This window comes from Apodemus sylvaticus, chromosome 9 (assembly GCF_947179515.1).
Source record: "Apodemus sylvaticus chromosome 9, mApoSyl1.1, whole genome shotgun sequence".
Lineage (NCBI taxonomy): Eukaryota > Metazoa > Chordata > Mammalia > Rodentia > Muridae > Apodemus > Apodemus sylvaticus.
This window is the reverse complement of record NC_067480.1, coordinates 59,451,698-59,478,193: the sequence shown is the minus strand read 5'-3', so window position 1 is coordinate 59,478,193 and position 26,496 is coordinate 59,451,698. Positions and strand designations below refer to the sequence as shown.

General features: G+C 41.4%; 1 protein-coding gene and 1 long non-coding RNA gene across 2 annotated transcripts in view; one reads left to right on the top strand and one right to left on the bottom strand.

Moving 5' to 3' along the window:
* The window catches only part of LOC127692506 (uncharacterized), a 35,498-nt gene extending 12,545 nt beyond the window's left edge, over nt 1–22,953 (top strand). Inside the window, exons 2-3 of the long non-coding RNA XR_007979478.1 lie at nt 20,952–21,088; nt 22,665–22,953. This is a non-coding gene — a long non-coding RNA (uncharacterized LOC127692506). The remainder of the gene's footprint in view (nt 1–20,951; nt 21,089–22,664) is intronic.
* The window catches only part of Hecw2 (HECT, C2 and WW domain containing E3 ubiquitin protein ligase 2), a 243,026-nt gene continuing 223,086 nt past the window's right edge, over nt 6,557–26,496 (bottom strand). Inside the window, exon 28 of the mRNA XM_052192901.1 lies at nt 6,557–11,418. Within this exon, the coding sequence (XP_052048861.1) occupies nt 11,307–11,418 (112 nt within the window). The 3' untranslated portion in view covers nt 6,557–11,306. The remainder of the gene's footprint in view (nt 11,419–26,496) is intronic.

Here is a 26,496-nt window from a genome sequence, read left to right as displayed (position 1 = left end):
AGTCCCTGGGAATTCCAGGGGGGTCTAGACTGCTGACACTGTTGCTCCCTCCATGGGGCTGCAGACCCCTAAGCTCCTTCAGTTCCTTCTCCAACTCCTCTGTCAGGGACCCCAAGCTTAGTCCAATGGCTGGCATTTGTTCTCTCTTAGGGACTGTATGACATCTGCCCAGGATTTTCTAACTTTCATAGTCTCTGGTGAGAAGTCTGCTGTAATAGGTCTGCCTTTATATGTTACTTGACCTTTTTCCCTTGTTGCTTTTAATATTCTTTCTTTGTTTTGTGCATTTGGTGTTTTGACTATTATATGACAGGAGGACTTTCTTTTCTGGTTCAATCTATTTGGTGTTCTGTAGGCTTCTTGTATGTTTATGTATGTCTCTTTCTTTAGGTCAGGGAAATTTTCTTCTATAATTTTGTTGAAGATATTTACTGGCCCTTTAAGTTGGGAATCTTCACTATCTTCTATACCTATTATCCTTAGGTTTGGTCTTCTCATTGTGTCCTGGATTTCCTGGATGTTTTGAGTTAGGAGCTTTTTGCTTTTTGTGTTTTCTTTGACTGTTGTGTTGATGTTTTCTATAGTATCTTCTGCACCTGAGATTCTCTCTTCTATCTCTTGTATTCTGTTAGTCTATGACTCCTGATCTCTTTCCTAGGTTTTCTATCTCCAGGGTTGTCTCTCTTTGTGATTTCTTTATTGTTTCTATTTTCATTTTTAGATCCTGGATTGTTTTGTTCAGTTACTTTACCTGTTTGGTTGTGTTGTCCTGTAATTCTTTAAAGGAGTTTTGTGTTTTCTCTTTAAGGGCTTCAACCTGTTTACCTGTGTTATCCTATATTTCTTTAAGAGAGTTATTTATGTCCTTCTTAAAGCCCTCTATCATCATCATGAGATGTGATTTTTAAATCAGAGTCTTGCTTTTCTGGTGTGTTGGGGTATCCAGGGCTTGTTGTGATGGGAGAACTGGGTTTTGGTGATGCTAAGTAGCCTTGGTTTCTGTTGCTTATGTTCTTGGCCTTGCCTTTTGCCATCTGGATATCTCTGGTGTTAGATGTTCTTGCTGTCTCTGACTGTGGCTTGTCCCTCCTACAAGCCTCCGTGTTAGCACTCCTGGGAGACCAGTTCTAATGGAGAAGAGCTGTGGTACAGTGTCAGCTCTAGGGTACAGACAGAAACCAGAAGGATCCTGTCCCCAGCTGTTTCTTGGTTCCTGTGTCCTGATGGCTCTGGGAGGGTCCCCCTTGGGCCAGGAATTTGAAGAAAAGTGGTGGTCCTACCTGTGCTCATAGGTGTGTCAGCTCTCTTGGGAGACCAGCTCTTTCCTGGCGGTATTTGTGTTATGTAGGTCTGTGGCACAGGATCAACTCTGGGCACAGATGGAAACTGGAAAGCTCCTGTCCTAGGCCACTTCTTGGTCCCTGTGTCCAGAGGATCCTGGGAGGGTCCCTCGGAGCAGCAGTGGTGGTTTTACCTGCACTCACAGACCTGTCTGCACTCCTGGAAGGTGAGCTCTCTCCCCTGCTTTTTGGGTTTGTGCAGCACAGGATCAGCTCCATGGCTCAGAGGGAAACCAGAGGGCTCCTGTCCCAGCCCACTCCTCAGGTTCCTGTGTCCTGAGGGTTCCAGGAGGGTTCCTCCAGCCTATGCTGTTTTTCATTCAGGCCTGAAGTGGCAATTCAAATCTGCTTTGCTTTAAGTGTTTTATTTTTTATTGGCTGGCCTGCTCTTCCTGGAATTGCCTGACCCTACAATTAAGATGATCTTAGGAAGAAAGAGACCTATGAAACATTTTGGTTTCTTTTGGTAACTCAATCCTTTTGGGTTTCCATAACAGAGTCTCACAGACTGAGTAGCTTATAAATAGCAAAAGTTGATTACTAACAGTCCAATAAACTAGCAAGCCCCAATCAAAGTTTGCCAGAGCAATTGTGTGGGGAAGCCTCATGACACACAAGGGTCTCTTTTTGCTATGTCCTTACACTGAAGAAGTTAAGGAGTCTTCTGGGACATCTATTTTAATGGTAGTAACCTCATTCATGATAATTCCATTCTCATAACTTAATCAAATCTTACAAGTCCTACTTCTGTCTGTCTGTCTGTCTGTCTGTCTGTCTGTCTGTCTGTCTGCCTGCCTGCCTATTTGGCACAGGGCTTCTCTGCGTGGCCTGGCTGTCCTGGAACTTATTCTATAGAATAGGCTAGCCTCAAATGTGGAGATCCACTTGCCTCCTGAGGACTGAGTTTATAGGCAGGTGCTACTATAAAGTCCACAGCTGGTGAAGACTGTGATGTTAATGACATTTCTCCTCCAGCTGCCTACATAGTGCCTCCTAGTACTATGAAAGCTAAGTAGCAGGTGGAAGATTCCTGCACAGTTCCAATTTGATTTCTCTGTGTCCTGGAGCCAAAGAATCTGGTGTCTCTTGCATGAGTACCTCATAGTTTCTAGTCTTAAATTTACGCATTTAACCTAGAATGTCTGTAAAGACATGACAGCAAGAAAGGGGCCATAGGTGAGGAAATGAGGTCACCATGGGGCTGGGAACAGCAGAGCACATGCAATAGGAAAGCAGAGGAAGGGATACTCAGGATGAGGAAGGGTTAAACGGGTGGAGACAGAGACATGAGGGAAAGGCAGACAAGATGAACCCAAACTAAGGATGCATGAAGAAGCCATTTGGAAACCTAGTATTTTGCAAAATATATAACTAAAAAGAAGAGTTTGAATGGAGGTACCCTGCATGAGTAGGTAATGCTGCTCTGAGAAGCCATGGATTATTAAATGAAAATCTTCATGCTGGGTGTAAGAACTCTCCCTGTGAGCACTGACCAGGAAAGTCCCAGAGACTCCCAAAACAAGTTATTGTCACTGCCCCTGGTTATGCACCATAATTGCATAGATGGTAAGACCACACTGCATTTCTTTAGACTCCATTCTGTTTAATTTAAAATATGTCATCCATTGGGTTTAGTCAAACTCTAGAAACACTGACTTGGAAATTGGGAGAAAAATGTCAGTAAGGAGATAGACCCTCATGGCTTTAACCTCAGGATTTGACTTTGAGTGGGTACAAAAGGCTGGGGGTTGACACTGCCATGACAGCACTGAAGAACATGGACTTGTCAAACAGATACTAATGGAGATGTGAGTTGCTACCCTAAGTATTTTGTATAGCAAGATGGAACTTCATAGCACTATTATTAAGTATGAAAAATACATGCTGCTCCAAAAATGCTCTGGAAAGTCACTTATGAAGATCAGTGAAAAATGTAGTGCCTGAGCATCTTTGAGAAGATCGCATGAGGATTTTTAAATGTCCATCAGATAGAGTGAATGGAAAGCATCTGATCAAAAATGGTTCTATCTGGTGCTCTCAAGTCAGTTTGTTCTGTGATTTCAAAATTTTACTTGGCTGATAAGCACAGGATAAGGGAAGTTTCTATCAGGAAATATTAAGTCATTAATAGGTGAAAGTTTATGAGTAAGGAAAAGAAAGTATGAAAAGAAAACCTTTATCCCTTCACAAAGAGTAGAAAAGCCTTCTGGCTTAAAAATGAAATAAAACAGCCGGGCAGTGGTGGTGCACGCCTGTAATCCCAGCACTCTGGGAGGCAGAGGCAGGTGGATTTCTGAGTTCAAGGCCAGCCTGGTCTACAGAGTGAGATCCAGGACAGCAAGGGCTACACAGAGAAACCCTGTCTCAAAAACAAAACAAAACAAAACAAAAAATGAAATAAAACAAAACAAAACACAATCAACCAACGAGCCAAATAACAACTCCACAATAGTGTGATACATTTATTCCCTGGGGTGGTAGATGGCGGCTGTTATAAATAGTGGAATTAAGTTTTACATTGTTTTGCATGATGAAAGCAGCTAACTTTATCATGACAAAAGCACTGCAATGTCCAAGGGTGTATTGCATGAACACTATGGCATGGAAGAAGTCAGGATGCTATCTATGTCTCTCTCTTGTCTTTTAGTGACAGTCCAAAGTTATAGTGGACTCTTCTGTTTTAACTGCTCTTGTTGATTTCCAATCTGGAATATCAACTGAAGAGTTTAATGACAACTCAAGATTCATGTGATCTTGACAAAGACCCTGAAAACTAACACTAGCTGGTTTTCAGAAAAACCCTAGTAAAGAGATCATTCTCAAGTACAAGCATCAGTGGCTGGCTGCCTGCCAGCCTCATACCACAAAGCCACCTTTTCCTTGTTCCCAACTGATGAGCAGCACTCTGAATAGTCACTTTTCTCCTTTCCTCAGCTTTTCCTCTTAACTGCTGTGTCCTACCACCATTTTCTTTATTTGAACAGTACATTTACATCATCAAGAAGTTAAAAAGGATTAATTTACTAAATTGAGGGTTCCAGATTCTTGACCTATAAAGGCAAATTCAACCTATGGACATGATGGGTTTGATCCACCTGCTAGATAAAAAAAATTGGAAACATCATACCAACATGTGGATTTCTGAAATTCTCTTTATAAATCAATGGATTTTTCAATGCCAGGATTTCATATAGCCAGGATCTGATGGAACAAAAATCTTTTGAAGCCCCGTTAGCCTCTGTTGTTCATACTCAGATATTTTCCCATCTGCTTTTTCCAGATCTAGATACATGACCCTCATGTTAAATTGATAAGAGCGGTAGTAGTGGTGGTGATGTTCATATGATTATGAATTAAAGATTCAACACAACTTAACAAATAAACTCAATTCATATGAATTAAATTGCTATGATTTGCATGAAGTCATTCCTGCAATGTCCATCAATGCACCATTGGGAGTAAAATATCCTTGTAAAGCTAAAGAAAATAGGTTCCTGGTTATAAATACAATGAAAGGGGAAACCGACACACCTGCAGGGCTGTACACTACTCCCAAGTAGTTTATCCTCATTTATGTTCCCGAGCTTACTCTTCCCCCAAACCTTAACAGAAAAGTCATAATTCATTTTTTAAAAGATTTATTTTTGATTAAGTGATTTCATGATGTAACATGGTTTTAAACAAAAATAGAGATCAGTATGAAAATAAAACAAATTGTACACATTAAAATATCTTTCCGTCAAAGCATTTCATAATCATAAAAAATACAACACAAGAGTTGGAGGCTCAGGTGAGAATAAGAATACAGACTTCCCAGAAAATGAACAACGGGTCCATAGTCCACTCCTAAGTGTTGTGTAACACCACTCATGAAGTACTTCTAGGATACCTATCAACAACGTATATTATGTGCCTTAAATGTAAGGTAAAATGAGGACCATATAATCTTAATTCTAATAGCAAATACCTCCCATTATTATTGTCTACTAAAAGTTACACTGAATAAATACAAAGCTTGAATCAACTCAACAAAATCAGAAGTGTACCTATTAACCGTGATCTATGGGATAGTGGATGCAATGTGTGGGTGGGGCTGATGAAGAGAAGTGAAAAGGCTTAAAAAATGCACCACCTGTACTCTACTGAAATCTTAGAAATCAAATGTTTTTTACAGAGCCTTAATATTAAAAAGTAAGCATTATTATAAAATTAGATTAATACTTCAGTAAGAGGCAAGAGATGCATGTATTTTTATTCATTTTTTTGGAATGCCTGCATCCCTATTATAAAAACATAATCTTATGCACTTTCTAATGTGCTAACAGCCTCTGTATCTTTCTTATGATATCACATAAAGAAAAATAAGCTGTAGTTAACATCTTTTAGGGCATTAGGGCACTAAAGAACATTCTGTTCTGTATATTCCCTGGTTCACCCTTCCAAGGTGTTTCTTGAACATTACCCATCCCTTTTTACAGAAGGTGATAATTACCAGAATTTACTGATGATTTCGTGCACCAGTAATAGCTGATTCAGTTTGAATCATACAACATACCTACCAACACCCCTCAGGGTTGCAATATCTTAAAAGAAGATTGGATATGAAGATATCACCTGCCCAAGATCACTAGACATAAAAATCATATACAGTTAGAGCCCTCCTGTTCTGTTGAGCTGTTTGATCATGAAATGAGAAGAAAGTACCTTGAAGATCAAAATCTAAGCAAACGTGTCTGCTATCTTGATTAACTTCTTCAATATGAAATACTTGCTAGACCTCCTTTTGCAATTTAGTAACCTCACACTTAGGATTTTTGCTTTCTGGATTAATATGGAATGTTTAAATCAGCATTAGATAGTATAAGAATATCTCAAAAACTATGCCAATGTCAACTGTAAAAACAAATTAAGCGTGATGAAATAAGATCACTTTATTTCACAAATAGTGTCTGATAGCGGTAACAATAACTTTCAAGTTTTTTTTTAAAAACTATAATAATTTAATGCAATTGTTGAGCTTCCTGATTGAGCTATGGTTAGCCTTAACACTTTGGGACTAAATGGCATTTTGTAATACAGGAAATACTAGCCTACTGAAGTCACACAACAAGGGTATTTCCCACCAGGTAGATGGCCAATCAGTGCCTTCACTAAACACGAATGCATTGTTCTCAAAACTCAGAAACCAAAATGGAACATGCTTCTACCCCCCCCCCCCCCCCCCCCCCCGCAAGGTCTAAGTCTGATGATGTTTGTACCATTGTTTCATTGTTCGCTTAGCTATTCTGTGATTGTAAACGTGCCTTCACTCCTAAGCCAGAAGCTCTGATAGGGCCAAACACATTTGTTATACCCATAATGCCATTCCTTGGAATACAGTTGTTACTTGTGAATCTTGACAATAGTTAGCATCACATTACCAGGGTGGTACAACTGCCAGGCATCCACTTTTATTTCTAATTACCCCTTCAATGGTAGTGATTGACCTTAAGTGACAGCTCGGAAACCTTTAATGTCTCTGGCGTCCCTTTGCTTCTATGCTAGACAAATTATCTGGAAATGCAACAGAACTACAAAGCAAATAAAGTCTGGCAACTGGAATATGTTTCCAAGGGACATTCCCATTAATATAAAGTCAAGTCATATGGAAGTAGGGTGTCTGATCCAGGGTACCACTCATCAACAGCTGGCCTGAATCTCAACTGTAGCTGCGAGGTTGGGCCGAATTCTTCAATCACATCTTGCTTCTTATGTGGGTAAGTGATGCCTTTTAATGATAAAATGGCCTCATTTCCTGCCCCTGGAATTTCCTGAATGAAGTTAAATTGAATAAAGTGCTAGACTCTTCATTTTAAGATGTCTGCCTCGTTAGAAGTAGCTGTGTGCCAAAAGGATAAAAAGGTAATTTGAACAAACATCAGGAAGACAGAGAGAAAAACAGAAGCTGCTGTGGTCCCTCCACATCACTGGGGTCCAGCTGCCAGGCCTCTGAAGACTCGCGTTATCAAAAATAAATAATGAAAGCCAGGCCTCTGGTTGGTGTCTTTTTTCATACTCTTGCTTCTACATAATCCCCAAGGGGGCCAAATTCCTGTGCTGTGCGATTCCAGCGATCACAATCAGATTTGTCTCAAATTCCTCCCACAGGCAATAAATGCAAACAATGCATCTTGGAGAAGCCTTTTCTGTGAATGTGCCCCTTTCTCAGTGCCCTCTAAGGGTGTTTAAGAAAGTAAGAGTTTGGGAAACCAAAGCATTGGAAAGCTGAGTATATCGATACAAATATTACTCTTTACATTTCTTGAGACTGAAAGGATAGTGTCAACAAAGCACAAATCATCTCACCAGCTACTCATGAAATCAGCCTGAGTCCAGGGAGGACTTCATAGTTCTCCCCAGCTGAGCACTGAGAAGCAAAAGAGAATGCCCCTCAGGTACTGTGAAGCTCCTCAGTACTAAGCACGGTCCCCATGGTCCCTACCTTTGCAGGCCATTATCATCGAGGTAGTGGTGAAGAGATCTCAGACTTCATCCTTCTTTAAGACTAGACTTTAATAAGAATGTCTGGAAATGCTACACTTTCATTTTGCAAACTGCATTCCCTCTCTAGTTCAATAGTGGCTTTTATACTTAGTACAGAATGGTCATTAAATTATAAATACAACATATACTAGAAAACTATGACTTTGATTCATTTTGTGCGCAAGAAAAATATTGTGATCCTATATGTGGCTTGGGCTCAGGAACTGTGATATTTTACAGTAAAAATAGAATGTAGGTTGTAGTACAGAGACTGGAGGAGGTCTCTAGACTTCATTTTGGCATTTTTGATAATTTGAAGATCCTTGTGTTGCTCCTTCACAGCTCAATCCCTGTCTATATACTTTAAACGCTCATTGTATGGATGCATTTTGGGTCTCAAGACTTACCAGCATTGCTATTCTATGACACTTGTATAGTTACCAGCAGAATTAGCACAAACGTGATGATGTCTTTTAGCTACACAGTTTCACATACATGAGACTGCAACCAAGCCTTTGGGATGAATAGGCTATTCTCTCTTCATTAACTGTAGACCTTTTATTTTAAATGCTCTTGGAATCTTGATGTCCCCTCTAGTAGACTATGCTCATCTTTCTGAAGGCCAGATTCAGAATCTTGTAGCTCCATCATCAAATGCAGTGACTGGTACGGAGGGAATGCCAACAGTGTGCCTATGTTCTGAAAGATGATACATACATGATGTATCGAGACTGTCTTTTATATTGTTAGTAGCATCATGTATAAATCTCTTAAAACAAAACCAAAGAGCCAAGTTATCAGGTTCACAGTCCAGAAAAGCATATTTATGAATATTTCTAATTGTAGGGTATACAATTAATAAATTAATAACATCTAATTTATTCTGTGGATGTGTTATTTAACTTTTATAATGATATTATTGTCTGTTTTTTGTTTTGCCTATGAAGAATAATGGGTTATCACAGTTTTCAAATATGCTAGCTACAATTTGATAATTCCCAATTCTGAGAACAGTGCCAACTAGGACTAAGTCCTGCCAGTTTAAGAGTGTCTGGATACATTTAAAACTGTTATTTGAGAAGGTGGCTGCCTTAGCATCAACAGCAAACAGCGCTCATTAGAAATAGTTAAAGAGTTATATTTTATTTGAAATCTCTTTTACCTAGTAATATGGCATATGATAGCAAAGTGTCTCAAACCAAATGAGCATTAATGTGGCCTATAAATGTATTTTTGAAAGAAAGGCAGCTTTCTCTTAATAAGCCCTTGTGACAACTCTTAGGGAATGCTTTGACACACCAAAATGTGATTTTAAAAAATGTATTAGCGTGCTCTGTTTTCTTTATGATGAAAAAATACAAACGAGTAAGAGCAGTTTGCAAAAATTAAATATATACTTGTATTCGTGACAAATAAGTACAAACTAATAATTCCAGTCAAAAATTGTAGTCATTCTTTTTTCTGGCCCAATTATGGTATACAAATAAATATTCCATATATCTTTTCCAGGTTTCTGTAATTTTTTTTTCTCCTGGAACATTTCCCCATACCCCCAGGACTTATCTTAAACACAGTAACACATCATGAGTGTCCTTCCTCTTGAGGGTCCCAACAGCAAACACGGCCTCACTAACAGGAGAGTAACTGTTCTTACAAAACACCTATGAGGACTGCGCATGTAACCCATATAAAATGTAAAGTCACCCACATCCCACGCCAGGAAGTCCATGATACCTTAGAAACAAGATCCTCAAAGCAGTATCCAGGGAATGCCTGTAACCCCTCAGGCTGGCAAACTAAATGTTAAGCCAATGGTTTAACCCACCTCGATTCCACTCCACTGTACTGTGTTGTCTGATTAGTTACAGTCACAAATCAAGGGACAAACAACAGCATGGAACAGTCCCCAAAGCAATCAAAACGAAGGAAGTCCTTTCATCAAATTAAGGAGACCTGTCAGTGATGACATGCAGTTTTTGAGAGATACAAAATTTTTCCTTGTTATTAATAAGAAAATTATGCATCAGTGAAAATGCAGGCTTAGAAATATAGTACTGAGAGTTTCAATTTATGGTATCTTCATTGGTGAGAGAAAATGGAACTCTTACTATGAAAGAGAGCTGATCTCTTCCGGCATTGCTGATGGCTCCCTAACCAAGCTCAGTGTTTGATGATGCTGTACAAACAGGAAGCAGTGGGGAAAATAGGAAATATCGGTAATAAATGCCATCCTGTAAAGTAGTTGATGGATGGAAGAGAGTCTAATGCATTTTAAATAAATGCATATCATACTATCACATAGAGTGAGTCTTACAGAATTGTTACTTAGATGCACAGTCCTTGCAGTGGTTGACATGGCAACGGTGGAGGAAGTCTGATTTAAAAGTTACTTCTATTGTAGTCATCAACTGATGGAGTTGCTGCTAGTCATATTGTAGTGTCCCTTTGCCTTTGGTACGTTCAGTGCAAAATATTTTGGGGATTTTTTAACTTTTATAAAAATAAAAGGCCCTTTTTTAGTTCCCTTGAGCGTGCTTAAAAGGGTTCATACTAGCAAGATGCCCGAGTAAGCATGGAACATGAAGATGAGAAGGTGGTACATACAATATGGTAGGTAGGTCCTTAGATACATCTTAAAGAACAGAAATATGATGAACCTATAAAAATAAACAGAACTCACTGTGTACAGTTTCCTGATATGCTGTGATTAATTGCTAGATATTTTTAAATTGTTTTCATGCATTATAAAGCATAAAATCTGTCATTAGTAATTCATTGAATAAGTTTGTCTTCAGCCATGATTACACACAAACCACTTGCATATACATTGTCACAGACCACCTTATCGTAAATCTTTAAAAGTTATCACATACTGACTTGGTTTCATTTTTCACACTTGGTCCTGTGAAGGTTGAAACCTATAGTGCACACCATGCAGGCACTCATAAGCAATAAATAAATATTCTGCTATAACTTAGGGCTTAAACAAATGTACTTTCATTTTTTTTGAAATATATTTTTTTAATGATTTTCTTTCATTTGCACTAATTTAGAGATTGGGTCAGTGCTGCCAGTTTGGCTTGAAGTATATTTATGGGAGAGTTTCAAGATTCTCCCGAGTCCCTAAAAGTCACCATGGAGTTTATCATGTGCAGGTTCTTCTTTTATCTTGGAACATGGGAACAAATAGGAAAGGTTTGGCAGTCAAGAACTGTTGATTGAAAGACTGTTGGGTTGTTCCATGGGCACCAAGCTCACCCCAATCCTTCCAAAAGAACTCACAGCCAGTCCCCACACCCAGGAGCATGTGTTCCCACAGAGCAGCACTCAGTTTGTTGTAATGGAAGCCAAGGCTTGAGACTACCAATGCTGTGTCACCCTTCGGAGGCCAGCTTCTGGATCCACCTGTCCATGAAGAGCAGAGCAGAACATCGTGCTCCCAGGTCACTCAAGTCCAAAGGTACTCGTCTCTTCAACTGCTGTCAAGAGTTTCTCATAAAGCATAGAAAAGGAAGGGTATGGAGGAAGATCCAGGCGGTTAAAACAAGTGTGGGCTCTGCAAACAGAAGAAGCATGACATAATTTAGCAGAGGGGCCGAGTAAACCACAAGTGCTCCTGTGCACCTGCATGCATGTATGAGTGAATGTGTGTGTGTGTGTGTGGGCGGGGACACACACACACACACACACACACACACGTGTGCATGTACTAAGAGTGCTTCTCTTTCATGTTTAAATTTATTTGTTACCATTTTCACAGTCACTTAGGGAAACGTGAAGATATTTCAACTTAGTAGTCCCCATGACCCAGTCCCCACTTAATTCTGATTGGTAAAGATGCCAACAGCCAACGAATGGCTAGCCAGAAGAGACATTGGTGGGGTTGAGGTTTGGAGGGCTTGGTTCAGAGAGGACCATGAGGATGGTAGGAGGAAGGAAAAAGCTTTCATGGAAGATCATGCAGGAGGGAGAAGGAGACCATCATGGGCTAGGGCCAAGAGAACGTGGCCCAGAAGGCTGGCTGCCCAACTGGGGAGCAGCCCAGCTGGAGCATAGCAAATCATAAGTGATCACTTGCGTTATCGAAAAGAAAGCAGATTCTAACAGCGTGGAGGGGAGGCAAGCTGCCCAAGGCATGTTAAAGATATAAAAGCTGCGTGTGTCTTTCATACGGGAACATAAATGGTCTAAAGCAGGGAAGAAGCCCTGGGCCAGGATCCCAATATTTCTTACGACACAAAGTTGAAATTTTCTTTGGAGAGTAGGACCCCTAAAATATTTTCTTCATGTGCCACCCTTTAGAAGAAGCATATTGCATGCATAGTATTTCTTGTTTAGTTGTATGAGAAGGAAAAAGCCAAGTTCAGTCTTCCTTCTTCCTTTCTATTCAAAGACAAGAATGAAGACTTTGCAAAGAGACTCGCTTTGATTCTCTTCCAGTTCTGTCTGTTGCCTGGCTGTCCCTTGGATCATGTGTGGCTCGGTGGATTTTCATTTTCTTGGGCTGGGATGAGCAGCGAGTATGTCTAAAGACAAGAATGTGGCTCAGAATCTGGGGAAAGTCCCTGGCTAGACTTGTCTGCGGATAGTGTGACTGCTTTGAATTCCGTGCTATAGCCTGCTTTCTCCCTGTCCATAACACGGGGTGGGGGTGGGGGGGGGGATGTCCATTTAATCACAATTATATGTAGCACTCTGTTTTTAGAAATACCTGCTCTTTTGCCAAGACTGGGGGAGGGGCAGTGCTTTCCTGTTATTTGCACCTGACTCACAATAAAGAAACAGTCTCTGAATAGTACATTTTATCAGGAGCAGATCTGCACTTTTGACCCAGGATAGGAAGCACCCTATCCTGAACTCACAACAGCCTGTTTGCTGGAGCTGAGTGCTTTATGCTCAATTCTAAAAAACATGAGCCTGAAGAAATGTGTAAATTGAGGAGCCATGAGTAGAGTATTTGTACAAAAGTAATGTGTACATTTTTATTGTTACCAATTGTTTCTTTCTTGAGAGGTAAATATAACTACTGTTCCTATAAGTGATACAGAATAGGGGGACGATGAAAACGTTGGTGTTGAGGAGATTTGGGGTTGAACCCCACTTCTACCAACCACACCAGCTGTTCTAATTCTTATTAGAATTCTGAGACCCAAGTTTCTCACCTGTAAACGAGAGTTAATATAATAAGGTAGTTTATCTCAGAAGGACGTGGGGATTCAATGAAATATCAGAAATGCGTTTCACAGAATGGCTGGCACACGGTGTGTGACTAAGTAATAACAGGTGCATTGTTAGGGACATTTCCTTGTCATCAAGAGGACTCTATCCTGATCGCCTTCAATAAATTGCCCGAAGATAACAATGGTCACAGAGAACATGACATAATCACGAGATAACAAAGCAGGTGTGTGCTCACATGACTTCTTAGAAACGGAACGTAAGGGGCTCTTTTAACACTGAAGAGTCTCTCAGCTCAGGTTTCCCACCTCAAACTCCGAGACACACTGGTGGGAATCACCTCACCGATCTTTGAAAGCAAACTCTAAAACCCAAAACAAAACAAAACAAAAACAAAAACAAAAAAAACCCAAAAATCCCCCCACCCAAAAACAAACATCCTAGAATTTCATTTACCAAATTATGGTATCCTCCTTACAATGGAGTCCAGATGGCAACCCAAGGCAGTTTTACTAACATACTACTGAGTCCTAGAGATGACTTAAAATCTATCTACTCTGAAATTCTAAAAAAAAAAAAAAAAAAAAAAAGCAAAAAATCTGAAAATACAAAATATATGGTTTTGTTTTTGTTCCAGGGAAAGGTGAGGGATAAATATAGAAGTACGCTTTGAATAGAATAATATGTCGGGCTTTCTGTGACAGCCAGGGATGATTCCTTATCCCATTTGTCTAAAATATGGTACTTTAATTTTTTTTTTAATTTTCCTTGTTTTGTCTACTTACTCTCAGCTTTCACCGTTTCATGATTGTTTACCCGCCTTTTCTTTTTAATGCTTTTATTGTGGCAAAATTTATCCTTGTAGTTGTTCTCAAATGCCCGGTTTTGTGGCATTAAATGCATGATCCTCAACTTGTAAGGATCAGGATTTGTCTAGGCAATAAACCTCAGGCATGTCTGACGGGTTACGCAGAGTAGATCAGCCTCCGCGCGAGCGCGTCTGTGAGGGGTTGTCTAGATGGGGAGAACTGAAGCAGAAAGGCCCACACTAGCTAGGGGAGAAGCCATTCTAAGGTCCTCGGCCTTGGACTGAGCGAAGAGGAACCGGTGAGTTGAGCATTAGTACTCACTGTTCTGACTGTGGACACAGTATGAGCAGGCACCGTAAGCTCTTGCCACCATGACAGAGATGCCCCTTGAACTGTGAGCCAAGGTCAGCTCTCCCGCCCTTAAACTGCTTTGCCAGGGCATTTTTGAACAGCAGCAAGAACAGGAACTAAAACTCACGGATGGATGCGCATGCGCAGCACTATCATCTAACTCCAGCACGTTTACATATGGCTTCTGAAACTGTCTCCATCAAAGAGGAAACAGATCTCGCCTGCCCCTCCCCCGTGCCCCTGGAACTCACTGTGCTGTCTATGATTTTCACTACTTCTGTGTACTTTAACTAAGTGGAATCTTAAGATCTTTTGTGCATTGTGTCTGGGTTATTTCAGTTTATGTAATGTTTATAAGGTTCACGTTATAACCATGGCTCAGAATTCCCTTCATTCTTAAAGCTGAATTCCACCGTGCATATATACCATGATTTGTTGATTAATTCATCTTTTGGTGGACATGAGTGTGTTTCTACCTGTGGCTATTATAGATACTGCTGCTGTGAACACCGACACATACACACATCTATTTAAATCACTGTTTTTAGTCTCCAGGGGATCCATCCAGAAGTAGAATTACTGGAAACATGGTATACTTAATGTTTTAAGAAACCACCACAGTTTTCCATAATGGTCTCATATTTTCCATTCATATCAGCAGCACACAGGAGTTCTAATTGCTTGAGCTCTTCACCAACACTCATTTTCTATATCTTATTTATTGTCTTAGTTAGGGTTTCTGTTGCTAAAATGAAACTGCATGACTAAAGCAACTTGGGCATGAAGGGCTTTACTTGACTTGCACTTCGGTATCATTGTTCATCACTGGAGGAAGCCAGGACAGGAACTCACACAGGGCAGGACCCTGGAGGCAGGAGCTGATGCAGAGGCCTTGAGGGGGTGCTGCTTACGGGCTTGCTTATCATGACTTGCTTAGCCTGCTTTCTTATAGAACCCAGGACCACCAGCCCAGAGACAGCACGATATACAATGGGCTGAGCCCTTCCCTATCAATCACCAAGAAAATACCCTACAGGCTTGCCTACAGCCCCATCTTATAGAGGCATTATCTTAATTGAGGTTCCCTGGTTTCAGATGACTTTAGCTTGTGTCTAGTTGACATAAAACTAGCCAGCATACTTATATTTCTTTAAAATTTTACAATAGCCATCCTAATGGGTATGAAATGTATTTGCTTTCTGAAGCACTAGGGTTCATATTGATTTGTTGCAATATTACATAGTAAGTGTGGGTTCTCTGGCTGGATTGGAATAAGCAAGCTGCCATGCATCCTAAGCCTAAAGAAGCTTAAAAACACACCCTTCCCCTGGTTGAAGCTTCAGATGGAAAGGGAACCCCAGGAGATATCTGACATCAGTCTTGTTAAGTTAAATAGACAATTTCACTAGGCTATGTCTGGACCCTTGCACTAAGAACATAGGGAGACAAGAAGTGGACATTGTTTTAAATCACTAAGTTTGCATGGTTTGCTCTGCGGCAACTAGAAACTAGTAACAAGTGTTAAGGTCATAGGTCATCAAACATACAAGGAAAGGTATAGAATGTGATGATGGCTTAATATGATACAATCATGAATCAAGGCCCAATGCTGAAGCAAGGCAGAAGAGCAGGGAGTCTGCGTGTCTTTTTCAGTTCCTGTAGTATCTGTACTATTATATCTTATCTAGGAATTTCCCCTAAGCCTGTGCACTACAGTTCTCAACATACCTGGAAGGACTGAACAATGTGTGTGTGTGTATGTGTATGTGTGGGGGGGTGTGTGTATGTGTGTGTGGGGGTATGTGGGGGTGTGTGTGTGATCTCTTTCTCTGCCTGTCTCTGTCTGTCTGTCTGTCTCTTTCACCACACACACACACACACACACACACACACACACACACACACTCACAGGGAGGGGGCAGCTTGGCATATACAATGTAGTTCAGGCTGGCCCCTGAACTCAAAGTAAACCTCCTATCTTAGCCTTCCAAATAAGCTACCACTTCATCTTGGAATAATATTTTTTGTTTCTCCTCAGTCACGAGACATAGTCACCATGACTGCTCCACAATCTAAAACCACTGTTGCTTCTCAAATCACATCTGGTTGCATAACGTATAGTTATCATAAGCTAACATCTAAGTAAACAGATCTTCTGGAGTATGTTACATGAGGCTAGAGACAGACTATATTCTAGAGGGGAAAGAGTAAATGGTTTTCCTAAGCTCAAAGCCAAGTAAGTGGCTCACCAAAAAACAGTACCTCAACCTGGGGTCTCCTCAAGGAAGTCCAACAATCAACAGTGAAAACAGGGAGACTTTATTGTTCCCTGGCTGTTAGGACCATGCCACCCGAGACAGGGAGCTGGGAACCCCAGCATTCTGCATGTATTTTGCACTATAGTCACATACATCTGAGGAAAGGGATTGAAGGGGCAAAAGCTTGAGGGAATTTTTAAGGAACTATTCAGTGGCGGTATGCAGTAGCTTGGGAACAATGGTCAAGTTTGGGACAATACAGAAGAAACCTGGGAGAAACCCGGGGATTTTTAAGTGACGGAACTGTCACTGAATCTCAGGCTTACTGGAGAACAGAGATATATGGTGGGGACATTTTGGGGTACTTTAGAGTTGCCCAAGGAGTTATTCACAACAGAGAGTTTGGGTTTTGTCCCTTGAGATTCTAACTCAGATGGTGGTGGTGGTGGTGAGGGGTGCGGGATCCTGGTGAGCTGCATTTTAAGATTCACTCTAAATGAGTCAGATGTAGGTGGTCTCCACCACGGAGAGATATCAAGCCAATTAGAAATACAATATCTAAACTGGATATCCACACTGACATTCTGTGTGCTTTGCAAATTTTTCCAAACTGCATACAAACAAGCCAGCATTGCTAATAAGGAAATTGAGGAAGTGTGGTTAAATACATTGCCCAATATTTACCATCAGCTTGTTGAATGAGCCAAGTACAAGAAAGAGAGGGGGAGGGGAGGGGAAGAAAAGGGAGGGGGAGAAGGGGGGGGAGCAGCAAGCAAACAAAACAAAAACCTCTACGGCTTTTCACACCCCACCCCCATCCATTCCGTGCCCTACACAAGTGAGCAGAAAATACCAAGAGGGCCTCTAGACTGTGTTGATATTGGCAGCAAAAGTGCACCCAGCTTTTCAGTCTCAGTAAGAGAATGTTTCTTCAAATCTTCCAAAGCCAGCCACCCTGAAGCCATAATGAGTTTACCTCACTTCAGTCTATGCAGCCAGAACCACTCAAGGAAAGCAAGTCTGAACCCATCCTTGGGAAGCCATGCTGGCACAGATACCAAGATTTTTCAAGACCTCCCGATCTATGGTCTGACTTAATGACTTTCTGGATTTTTCTGATATTAAACAGGGGGCCACAGGCTTGCCCTCTTTTGGATTTCATATAGTTAGTCAGTTATCTAACCCAGTAAGCATCACAGCTATGTTTTTATAAGCCTCTTGCGTTGATTAACAGCTTTCTGCCTGGAGGGAATGTACTTGCTCATTCGCTTATTCTACACCCAAAAGTAATTGTTTTTGTACAAGCACCCAAAATGCTAGACTAAGAAGAAATTAAAATCAAGATTTTAAAATAGAGAGACGACAGAGACAGGAAAAGAAAACATAAACCCTGTAGTAAGTAACAGGTGTGATATAAAAATAAAATGTGTTAGCATTAAATAAATCCTTTTCTGAATTAGAATGTGCCAGCGCTCTCTTCTTTGTTTGCAATGATGTCTCAGCCTTCACATCTCAGTTTTCTTATTCCTATTTACACTTTTTCATCAGGAATTTGTCAATCAAAACTAGTACTTAAACATCCTAGAGGTGGGGCATCGGTGGCACATACCTTTAATTCCAGCACTTAGGAGGCAGAGGTAGGTGGATCTCTTTGTGAGTTTGAGGTCAGCCTGGTCTACAGATCGAGTTTCAGAACAGTCAGGAATACACAGAAAAACCCTGTCTCAAAAACTAAAACAAACAAATAAAAAAGACAACAACAAAAACACCCTGGAGAGATATTCATGGATCGTGAGACATAACATTTCTCAATGTCAAATTTTCTTTGGCAATGTGTGTTCGAAAACTGACTTATCAAGTCCAAATTTTACTTAGTTGCAGGTATCTGGAGAAAAGGGCATGCTCACAGTCCTGTGGGCTGTTGTGCCTGGAGGAGATAGTTCTTGTCTGCTTTGGTGTATCCCCAGGGGTTCTGTTCTCACATCTCCATCCTGTCCTGGCTTTTCAAGTTCCCAATTCAGGAGACCAGTGGGTACCTGGGAAGAATCTAATCCATTCTCTTCCAGAATCTCACTAATAGAAAAATACCTGTACTATTTCCCACCTTAAAGGTCCCACATCATAAAAGTCTGCCATGCAAAGTGTCTTTGATGATTAAAATTTAAATCTTCCACTGTATGACACCTTCTTATTTCTTCACTTGCCAACCGAATGCTCACTGAATAGATACTGCATGCCAGGCACTGAGCTCTTCAGGCAGATGAGGAAGAAAGGTCTGGGCTGTCCTGAAAGAATTCACATGCACAGCAAATAAAGCCTAAGGGTCAGGCAGCCTGTGCTCTGAACTGGGGAATCTGCCTGGGGCCAGCAGTTCTAATAAGACCCAGCATGCCTTTGGATGTTTGATAAACTATTAGTCCCAGATCTGGGCTGTAATTTTTCCTGAGGACTGAGGCACCTTTGTCTAATTAATCCAAAAGATTCTTGTGGGTTATATGTGGTTCAGCATGCAATGAGTTACAAGTCTGTTCAGTTACAAGTTGGGGAAGGCTTTGTAGAGGATGCTGCCCATGCCAAAGTTAGAAGGATCTGTAGGTGTGCAGGGCTTTTCTGGATCAACAAGAAGGATGTTTCCCAACAGACAGTCTGGAAGCCTGGGAGAGAAAGCATTGTGTCATCAGGAAACCAGAGAAATGCAAGTGACAAGGGCTGAGGCTTGACAAGGCCAGAAATGGAGGATGGCCAAAGCTGTCCATGCAAAAGTCCTTTCCAGTTATTTGATGGATGAAAGAGAACAGTGGTTGGGTGCGCAGGGAGACAGTAGAGGTGCCATTGAACAAGGCAGAGGACAGAGATAAAGGACAGAAGATAAGACCCAGAGTGGCGGGGTTCAGTAGAGGTACCAGGCCCAGTTTTCTTAGCCTGGGTAACATTATTAGCAAAAATAAAGGTAAAACTTACAATAATTTAATATTTTTAATTCTTTGAAAAGTTAATAATTTCTCTAGTATCCTTATTAATTACCTTCTTGAACTAGGAATTTTAGAACATAAATACTTGCTGACACTAGGTCACAAATATCTATGTAACCTATGGTAGCATACGCCTGATCACCACACAGGTGATCAATAAATATGAACTAAAGGGAAGGAAATCGAGGCTGCTAATTACCCCAACTACTTGTTTCATAATATTTAGTGGGCAAAATCCCGGTTGGTTGTTCATGTGAAGACTGCCACTTTTCTCCTTATGTTTTAAGGCCATTTGCACAGAGATCTATTTGTGTGTCACTAAGTCTTCTCATGAGGTCACCTTAGTGAAGATGCCTGATCTATGAGTACAGCGGGGAATGCTCCAGCAACAGGAATTCCTGTCCTGCAGATAACCATCAGAAGAAACGCACCAAGCTATGCATTCCAAGCAAGTTCCTTCTTCACCTACAACTACCGACAGCTGTGTTAGCCTTCACCTAATTTGTTCATTAATGTGTATTGCCTCATTTAGACTTTAAGACTTTGTAGTGGGGATGCTAGCATCAGTCCTCAGCTTTTGAGATGAGCATAGAAAGTCAAGTTTAAAAACCTTCTACAAACAGTATGCCTTGGGTGTCAGGTGATCAGCTCTCTGCTAAGGTCAAAGCCATATTAAATTCAAACAAGGTCCTTGGTCTCCTTATATTATGGGGTGGAGTTGGGGGAGGGCTATAAGTATTCGAAATAAACTTCATGAGTGAATTAGGTAAGTCCTCTGACAGAAATAAGGTGTCCGGAATGGCTGATAGAAATCCTGAGTGAAGAAGTCAGGTGGGCTCTTCTGATGGGGTGACATCTCAGCTGAATTCTCTGGGATGTGGACCAGCAGAAAGCAAGACCTGGGCAGCAGGTCCACAGTCTTCCAGCAGAACTGGATCATGATGTTTGAAGAACAGCCAAGAGGTAGTGGCTGAGGCAGGTGTGGGCTGAGGTCTGAGTTAGGCTCCCACCTCCGAGTGCTTGGGAAGGAGTCCGAATTTTATTTCAGCAACTGAAGGACGCAAGTAAGGGAGAGCTAGGACCTTAACCCGTGGGATGAGTCAATGTGAGGGTGGATGGAGCCGAACAGGAGGAGTCTGGCCGGCCGCCGGCCGCAGGGATCCGGGTGAGAGGTGAGAGTGTCATGGAGTAGCTGGCGATAGCAGATGAACCTAGTTTGTGTTCTTGAAGCCGAAGGAAAGGGATAGCTTACTCTTTAACAGCTGTGTTGTCTGTTGCCCCCCCACAGTATAAACTTACAGAGTGACTGATGAAAGTGCTCTCAAGGCCTGTTAGTAAGCTTGGCTTGGAGTATGTCACCTCCTGCTGCAGGGAGCAAGAAGACCTCTTCATTAACATTTTCCAAATCCTTTCATACCCTGAGTCCATTTTTAGACTCCCCCCCCCCCCAATTTTAAGATAGGGACTTTGAAGCTGGTCTTGAACATGCAATCCTCTTGTCTCTGCTTTCTGGAATTACAGGGAGACACCACCCAGCTTGGCTTCACAGTCTACTTTTATAATGAATTACCTACCTACCAAAGTAAAGACCAATCCAAAAGATGTATCACATTTACATGTGTTAATAAGCTCATAAATTGATTCAATGGAAGAATAAGGTAAAAACCTTTAAGTATTTCTGTTATATAGAACTGAGTGGGTGGGTGGGTGGGTGGGCAGGGGGTGTTGAAGAGGGATATTATTTTAGAGGTTAAACTATGAGAACCCATCACAAGTCCCTCTCACATTAACAGCCTCCCCAGACACCAGCAGCTGGACTCCTCTGGACAGATCCACAAAAGTGAGGCCAACGGGTGTTTCCAGGGCTCATCCTTGTTCCCCCCCCCCCCCTTTTTTAATTGAGCAAAGAGCCAGTTTATTTCAGGACTCCTCTGTTGCTTTTCTATTTACTAGCTGAAAGCTGGCCTGGATGGTAAGCAATTGTCTTTTACTGGAGGAGGAAAAGTTGCATTATTGATGATATTGCAGAGCAATAAAAGACATGGAAAGAGGTTCATAATTAATGGTGTGAAACGCAAAAAGCTTGCAGACAGGTTATGCAGCACAGTTTTTGTCTTCAAATCTGCATACACACACACACACACATACACAAACCTACACACATACACACACACACACACACACACACACACACACACACAAACCTACACACACACACACACACACACACACACAAACCTACACACACACACACACACATATATATACTTTATACACATTTAACTTACCTCACTGCTGGACTTTTGACTGATATATATATATATATACACATGAATGAAATGTGTATATAATATATATATAGACATATACATACTTTATATACATTTAAAGTATTTTAAATTTTAAATGTTTTCCTTGGCATGTTTGCAAAACGTTTTCATTTTATAACACAAATAAAAAGTATAATTTTACAGTGAGGAAAAGATTCTCACTAAAGAGAGAGAGAGAAAAAAACCTACTATATATTTCTAGGTCAGTTCCATTGGGTGTGGCAGTGTGTGCCTCAGACACCAGCACCCTTGAGAGTAAGGCTAAGGCAGGAGATTACAAATTCTAGGTCAACCTGGGCTCAAAAGTCACAAAATAGTAGTCCCATCCTGTTGTATAAAATCCTTTCCTCGAGCTGTCTATTTCATAGTGAGTTCTTACATTTACTTTCCTAACTTCTGGGTTGACATTTCATTCTTTCCAATCTCATGACACAACTAACTTCCTAAATTAACATTTTCTCTTTGGTCAAAGCCCACCCTTCCCCAGTGGTTGCAGTTCCCGATGCCCTCTCACTCTCCTTTTTCAATCCACTGGCAGAAACCTCAGAGGAACTTAGGCGAGAGCACTGCTCTGTGCTTGCAGACTGGCATGGGAGAGGTCTTTTTTAGAGGAAATGCCACAAAGTGAGTTTACTCTTTACTCATAAAACCCATCGGAGCTCCAGGGGGTAGGAAGTCTTCTACAGAAATGCAAATGTGGAGCTAGCCCAACCAGCAGCCACAAAGCAAAGGAAGTGCAGTAATCTGTTCAGGCTGCTGGTCTCCATGGAAACACCACTGAGTAAGTCTCAAGTCTCTATCAGCTAAATCACTGGTTACTTTATTACTACAGGAGGGGGAAAGTCATGGACACCGCTTGTTCTGGCTTCAGAGACTACTATATGTACTTTAATACATTTCTCAGGAAACATTTGATCGGAGCTACCCAAGGCTACCACAGAATGAGAGTAAAGAATCAAAGAGCACAAGTCATGCTTGCTTGCTTGGAAGGCTGAAAGACTGAATTATCCGTCCAAGACCAAGACCAAGAGCCTCTCTGTCATCACTCTGGCTTGCAATGACAGCTGTCACCCTTCACACCCTTCCAACTCTGCAGGTTAAAGCTTCTCATGGGAAGATGATGCTATACTTGTGAGAGAGGAGTTTCAAAAAAATAAATTTATTTTTAGTAAGGAGGACATCGGTTCTATCTGGTATATTTGTATAGTACTTAAATAATAGACACAGGGTCACTAAGAAGCAAAAGAATATACTGGAGCTGACTGGCTTGAGACCTACCAGCCCCCTAGCTCTGTGAAACCAGGAAACAGCAGGGTGGAGTGGAGCTGGTTGAGGGGGGGGCGGGGAGAAGTGGCTTTAGTGTGTATGTTTTGATCTTCTGAATACTAGGCTCAGCAATATAAAATAATGTCTTTAGGTCTGAACCAACTTCACAGATCGTTTTACACTCAAGTGATACGTTAAATCTCATAAAATGCAATGACCAGGTTATCAGTGAAAAAAATTGCTTCTGATAAAACTTATACTGTTATGTCCTGAAGTGATTTTTCTTATGTTTTTGTCTAAACGAGGTGTGTGGTGTGTGTGTGTGTGTGTGTGTGTGTGTGTGAGAGAGAGAGAGAGAGAGAGAGAGAGAGAGAGACTTCATCCCAGTAGTACAGAAGCTACAGAGGTTAAGGATTAAAGGATTAAATGGAAACAAGAAAGCATACATTCCCTAAGGACTTTCAAATACATTATCTCATTCAAGTGTGAGAAATACTCTCTGAGCCTGGCATTGTTATTTCTGTTCTATGGAGATGGATAATAACACCTTTATTTGTGCTGCATTATGATAAGGGTAGGAGCAGGCACCGTACACGAAGAGCTGTTACCCAACTGTGTGTTTGCAATGACTCTGACGAACAGCTCCATTCACAATGAGTCAGCCTGAGAACTTTCTGGAACTGCCAGAGGACATAGAGATGCCAGACAAGCCTCAAGCCTCTTCAGCAACTGTATAGTGCACCACTCACTCAACTGTTGTAATCATAAAAAGAGAAGGAGGTTAAGAGAATATGTTCTACAGTGGTGTGGAGGAAGGGGTGCCTCATCGGGGCCCTTGCCGAGGCATCCCTTCTCCAGAGGGACCAGACACACACCAGTATAGCATAGAATAGAGTTTATTCAGGGCATGGGGAGGGGAGTTAAGAGGGTAGTGAGGCAGAGAAAGGCAGAGAGCAGGAGAGAGTAGAGAAGCAGAGGCCGGCCATGACCAAGTGCAGGGAGGGAGAAGGGAGGAGAGCCCAAGAGGAGGCAAGAGAGAAGCTGAGAGTGAGAGAAAAGATGTAAGAGAGTTAAGAGAGAGAGAGAGGAGGGGCCGAGCAGCCCTCTTTATCATAGACCAGGCCTACCTGGCTATTTCCAGGTGACTGTGTGGTAGAGCTTAGACAGATTCCTAACATCAACCAAACCTAACACACGACCCCACCAATTGTCTATAGATAAGGCAGCTGAACCCTGAAATTCACAAAGCAGTAGTTCTGGAGATCCTAGAGTTTGATCGTGACAAAGTGGACCTGAAATCCAGGACTTCTGCTTCAACACGACACTGCCTAAGTGCAGATGAGGTGACACACACCGCAGCCAACAGCCAGCTGCAAACGCAAAGCCGGTGAAAAAGTATCTTCAGGAATCTTCAACACAAGTCAGAAGAGGACAGGGGTTGTACCCAACTATGCTTCTCCACCCGGCAGGGTTCTGGAAGATTCCAGAAGCTTCAACTGTGAGCAGCAGCTATACCTATCATTACTGCAGCCGATTCCATAACCTTTAGTGGCTTCACCAAAATAGATTTGATAGAAATGTGACACAGTTAATCTGAATTTTCCTGCTTCTTTTATGTTCTTAAGTTTCTCGAAAGAGTGGAAAACCTTATTAAGCTAGTATAAATCTTTTTTTTTTTTTTTTTTTTTTTTGGTTTTTTTTCAAAACAGGGTTTCTCTGTATAGTCCTGGCTGTCCTGGAACTCACTCTGTAGACCAGGCTGGCCTCGAACTCAGAAATCCGCCTGCTTCTGTCTCCCAAGTGCTGGGATTAAATGCATGCACCACCACTGCCCGGCATAAATCTTTTTTTTGTTTTTTGGATTTGGTTTTTTTGAGACAGGGTTTCTCTGTATAGCCCTGGCTGTCCTGGACCTCACTCTGTAGACCAGGCTGGCCTCGAACTCAGAAATCTGCCTGCCTCTGCCTCCCAGAGTGCTGGGATTAAAGGTGTGCACCACCACTGCCGGGCATAAATCTTTTTTTTAAAGATACAAATATGCACTAAAAGGAGAGGAAAAAAATCTCACTACCCAAGCAGAAGTAAAAATTAGTACATTAAATGTCCTGGTAAGACCATTAAAGATGTTGTAGAATTACTATTCATATCCTGTGATGTGCACAGGTAGGTGAGGGGCTCAGGCAAGCCCCTGAGTTGCCTCCATTTAACTCTTTTCTTCACAAGCCCTACCTGCCAGCTTTGTGTATTTATTGTCAGTAACAGTAACACAATAGTTTTCCACCCCAACAAAATGTATGATATTGTTGAGAGTCTGATACAGAGAGGACTCAAATGGAATGACAACAGATACTAACTACTACAGAGGTACGCAACACATCCACAAGACTGAATCCTACTCAACAGCTACCATATGCTACTCCTTTTCAACAGTGATTTAACATCAGAGCTTTGTGCTGGCTCAGGTGTGTCAACTCAATACAGAACCCTTGATGAGGTCAATTGAGGAAATGCCCTGAACGCATTGCCTGTGGGCAAGCCTATAGTACATTTTATTGATTGATGATTGATATGGGAGTGCCCAGATGACTGTAGTTGGGGCCACACCTGGATTGGTTGCTGAAGAAGCAATGGGGAGTAAGCCCATAAGTAGCACCTCCCATGGCCTCTGCATTGATTCCTGACTTGAGCTCCTTCTCAGGATTCCCTTGGATGATAGGTTGTAAGATGAAATGAATCCTTTCTTCCCCAATTTGCTTTTTGGCCACAGTGTTTGGTTTTGTTTTCAATTTTCAAGGTTTTTTTTTTTTTTTTTGAGATTATAATATAATCACTTCATTTCCCCCTTAGCATTCCCCCAGCCCAAACTATGTGTGTGTATGTTTGTAAAAACACTAATACAATTTGCTCAGTCTATATAATGTTATTTGGATGTGTGCGTTCGTGGCTGACCATTGGTGTCGGATGACCAATCGAGGTGCTCATCCTTAGGGGAGACAGCGTCTCAGTCTCAGCATGCCTTGGTTGCCTATGGTTCTTTGTCTAGGGTTGTAGCCTCCACTCATGTTAGCATGTCTATTGGTGGTATAAACAGAGGCTTTGAAAGCCAGAAGCACTGTGTTCCAAGTCCTAAAACACATGATGGCCAACTTAAATTAATAAAACCTAACAAAACTATCTGGCATAGTTGAAGGAGAGAGAAAAACTTCTCTTGATATAAATGACCTAAGAAATTGTATATCCAACAAACCAAACTTAAAGTATAGGTGTTGTCATGGTGCTTCATCCCAGCAATAGAAATGCTAACTACTATTGCCTTCTAGAGTCAAGCCACAAGTTTGATGACAGATGTTACCTAACTAAAGCTAGTAAGTTTTCAGCCTTCACTGTGCTTTGTACTTTGACATACAGATGCATGTGTTTAACACACAACCAAGCAAGATATTTTGTTTCTCCCCACTTTGTTAAAGAGG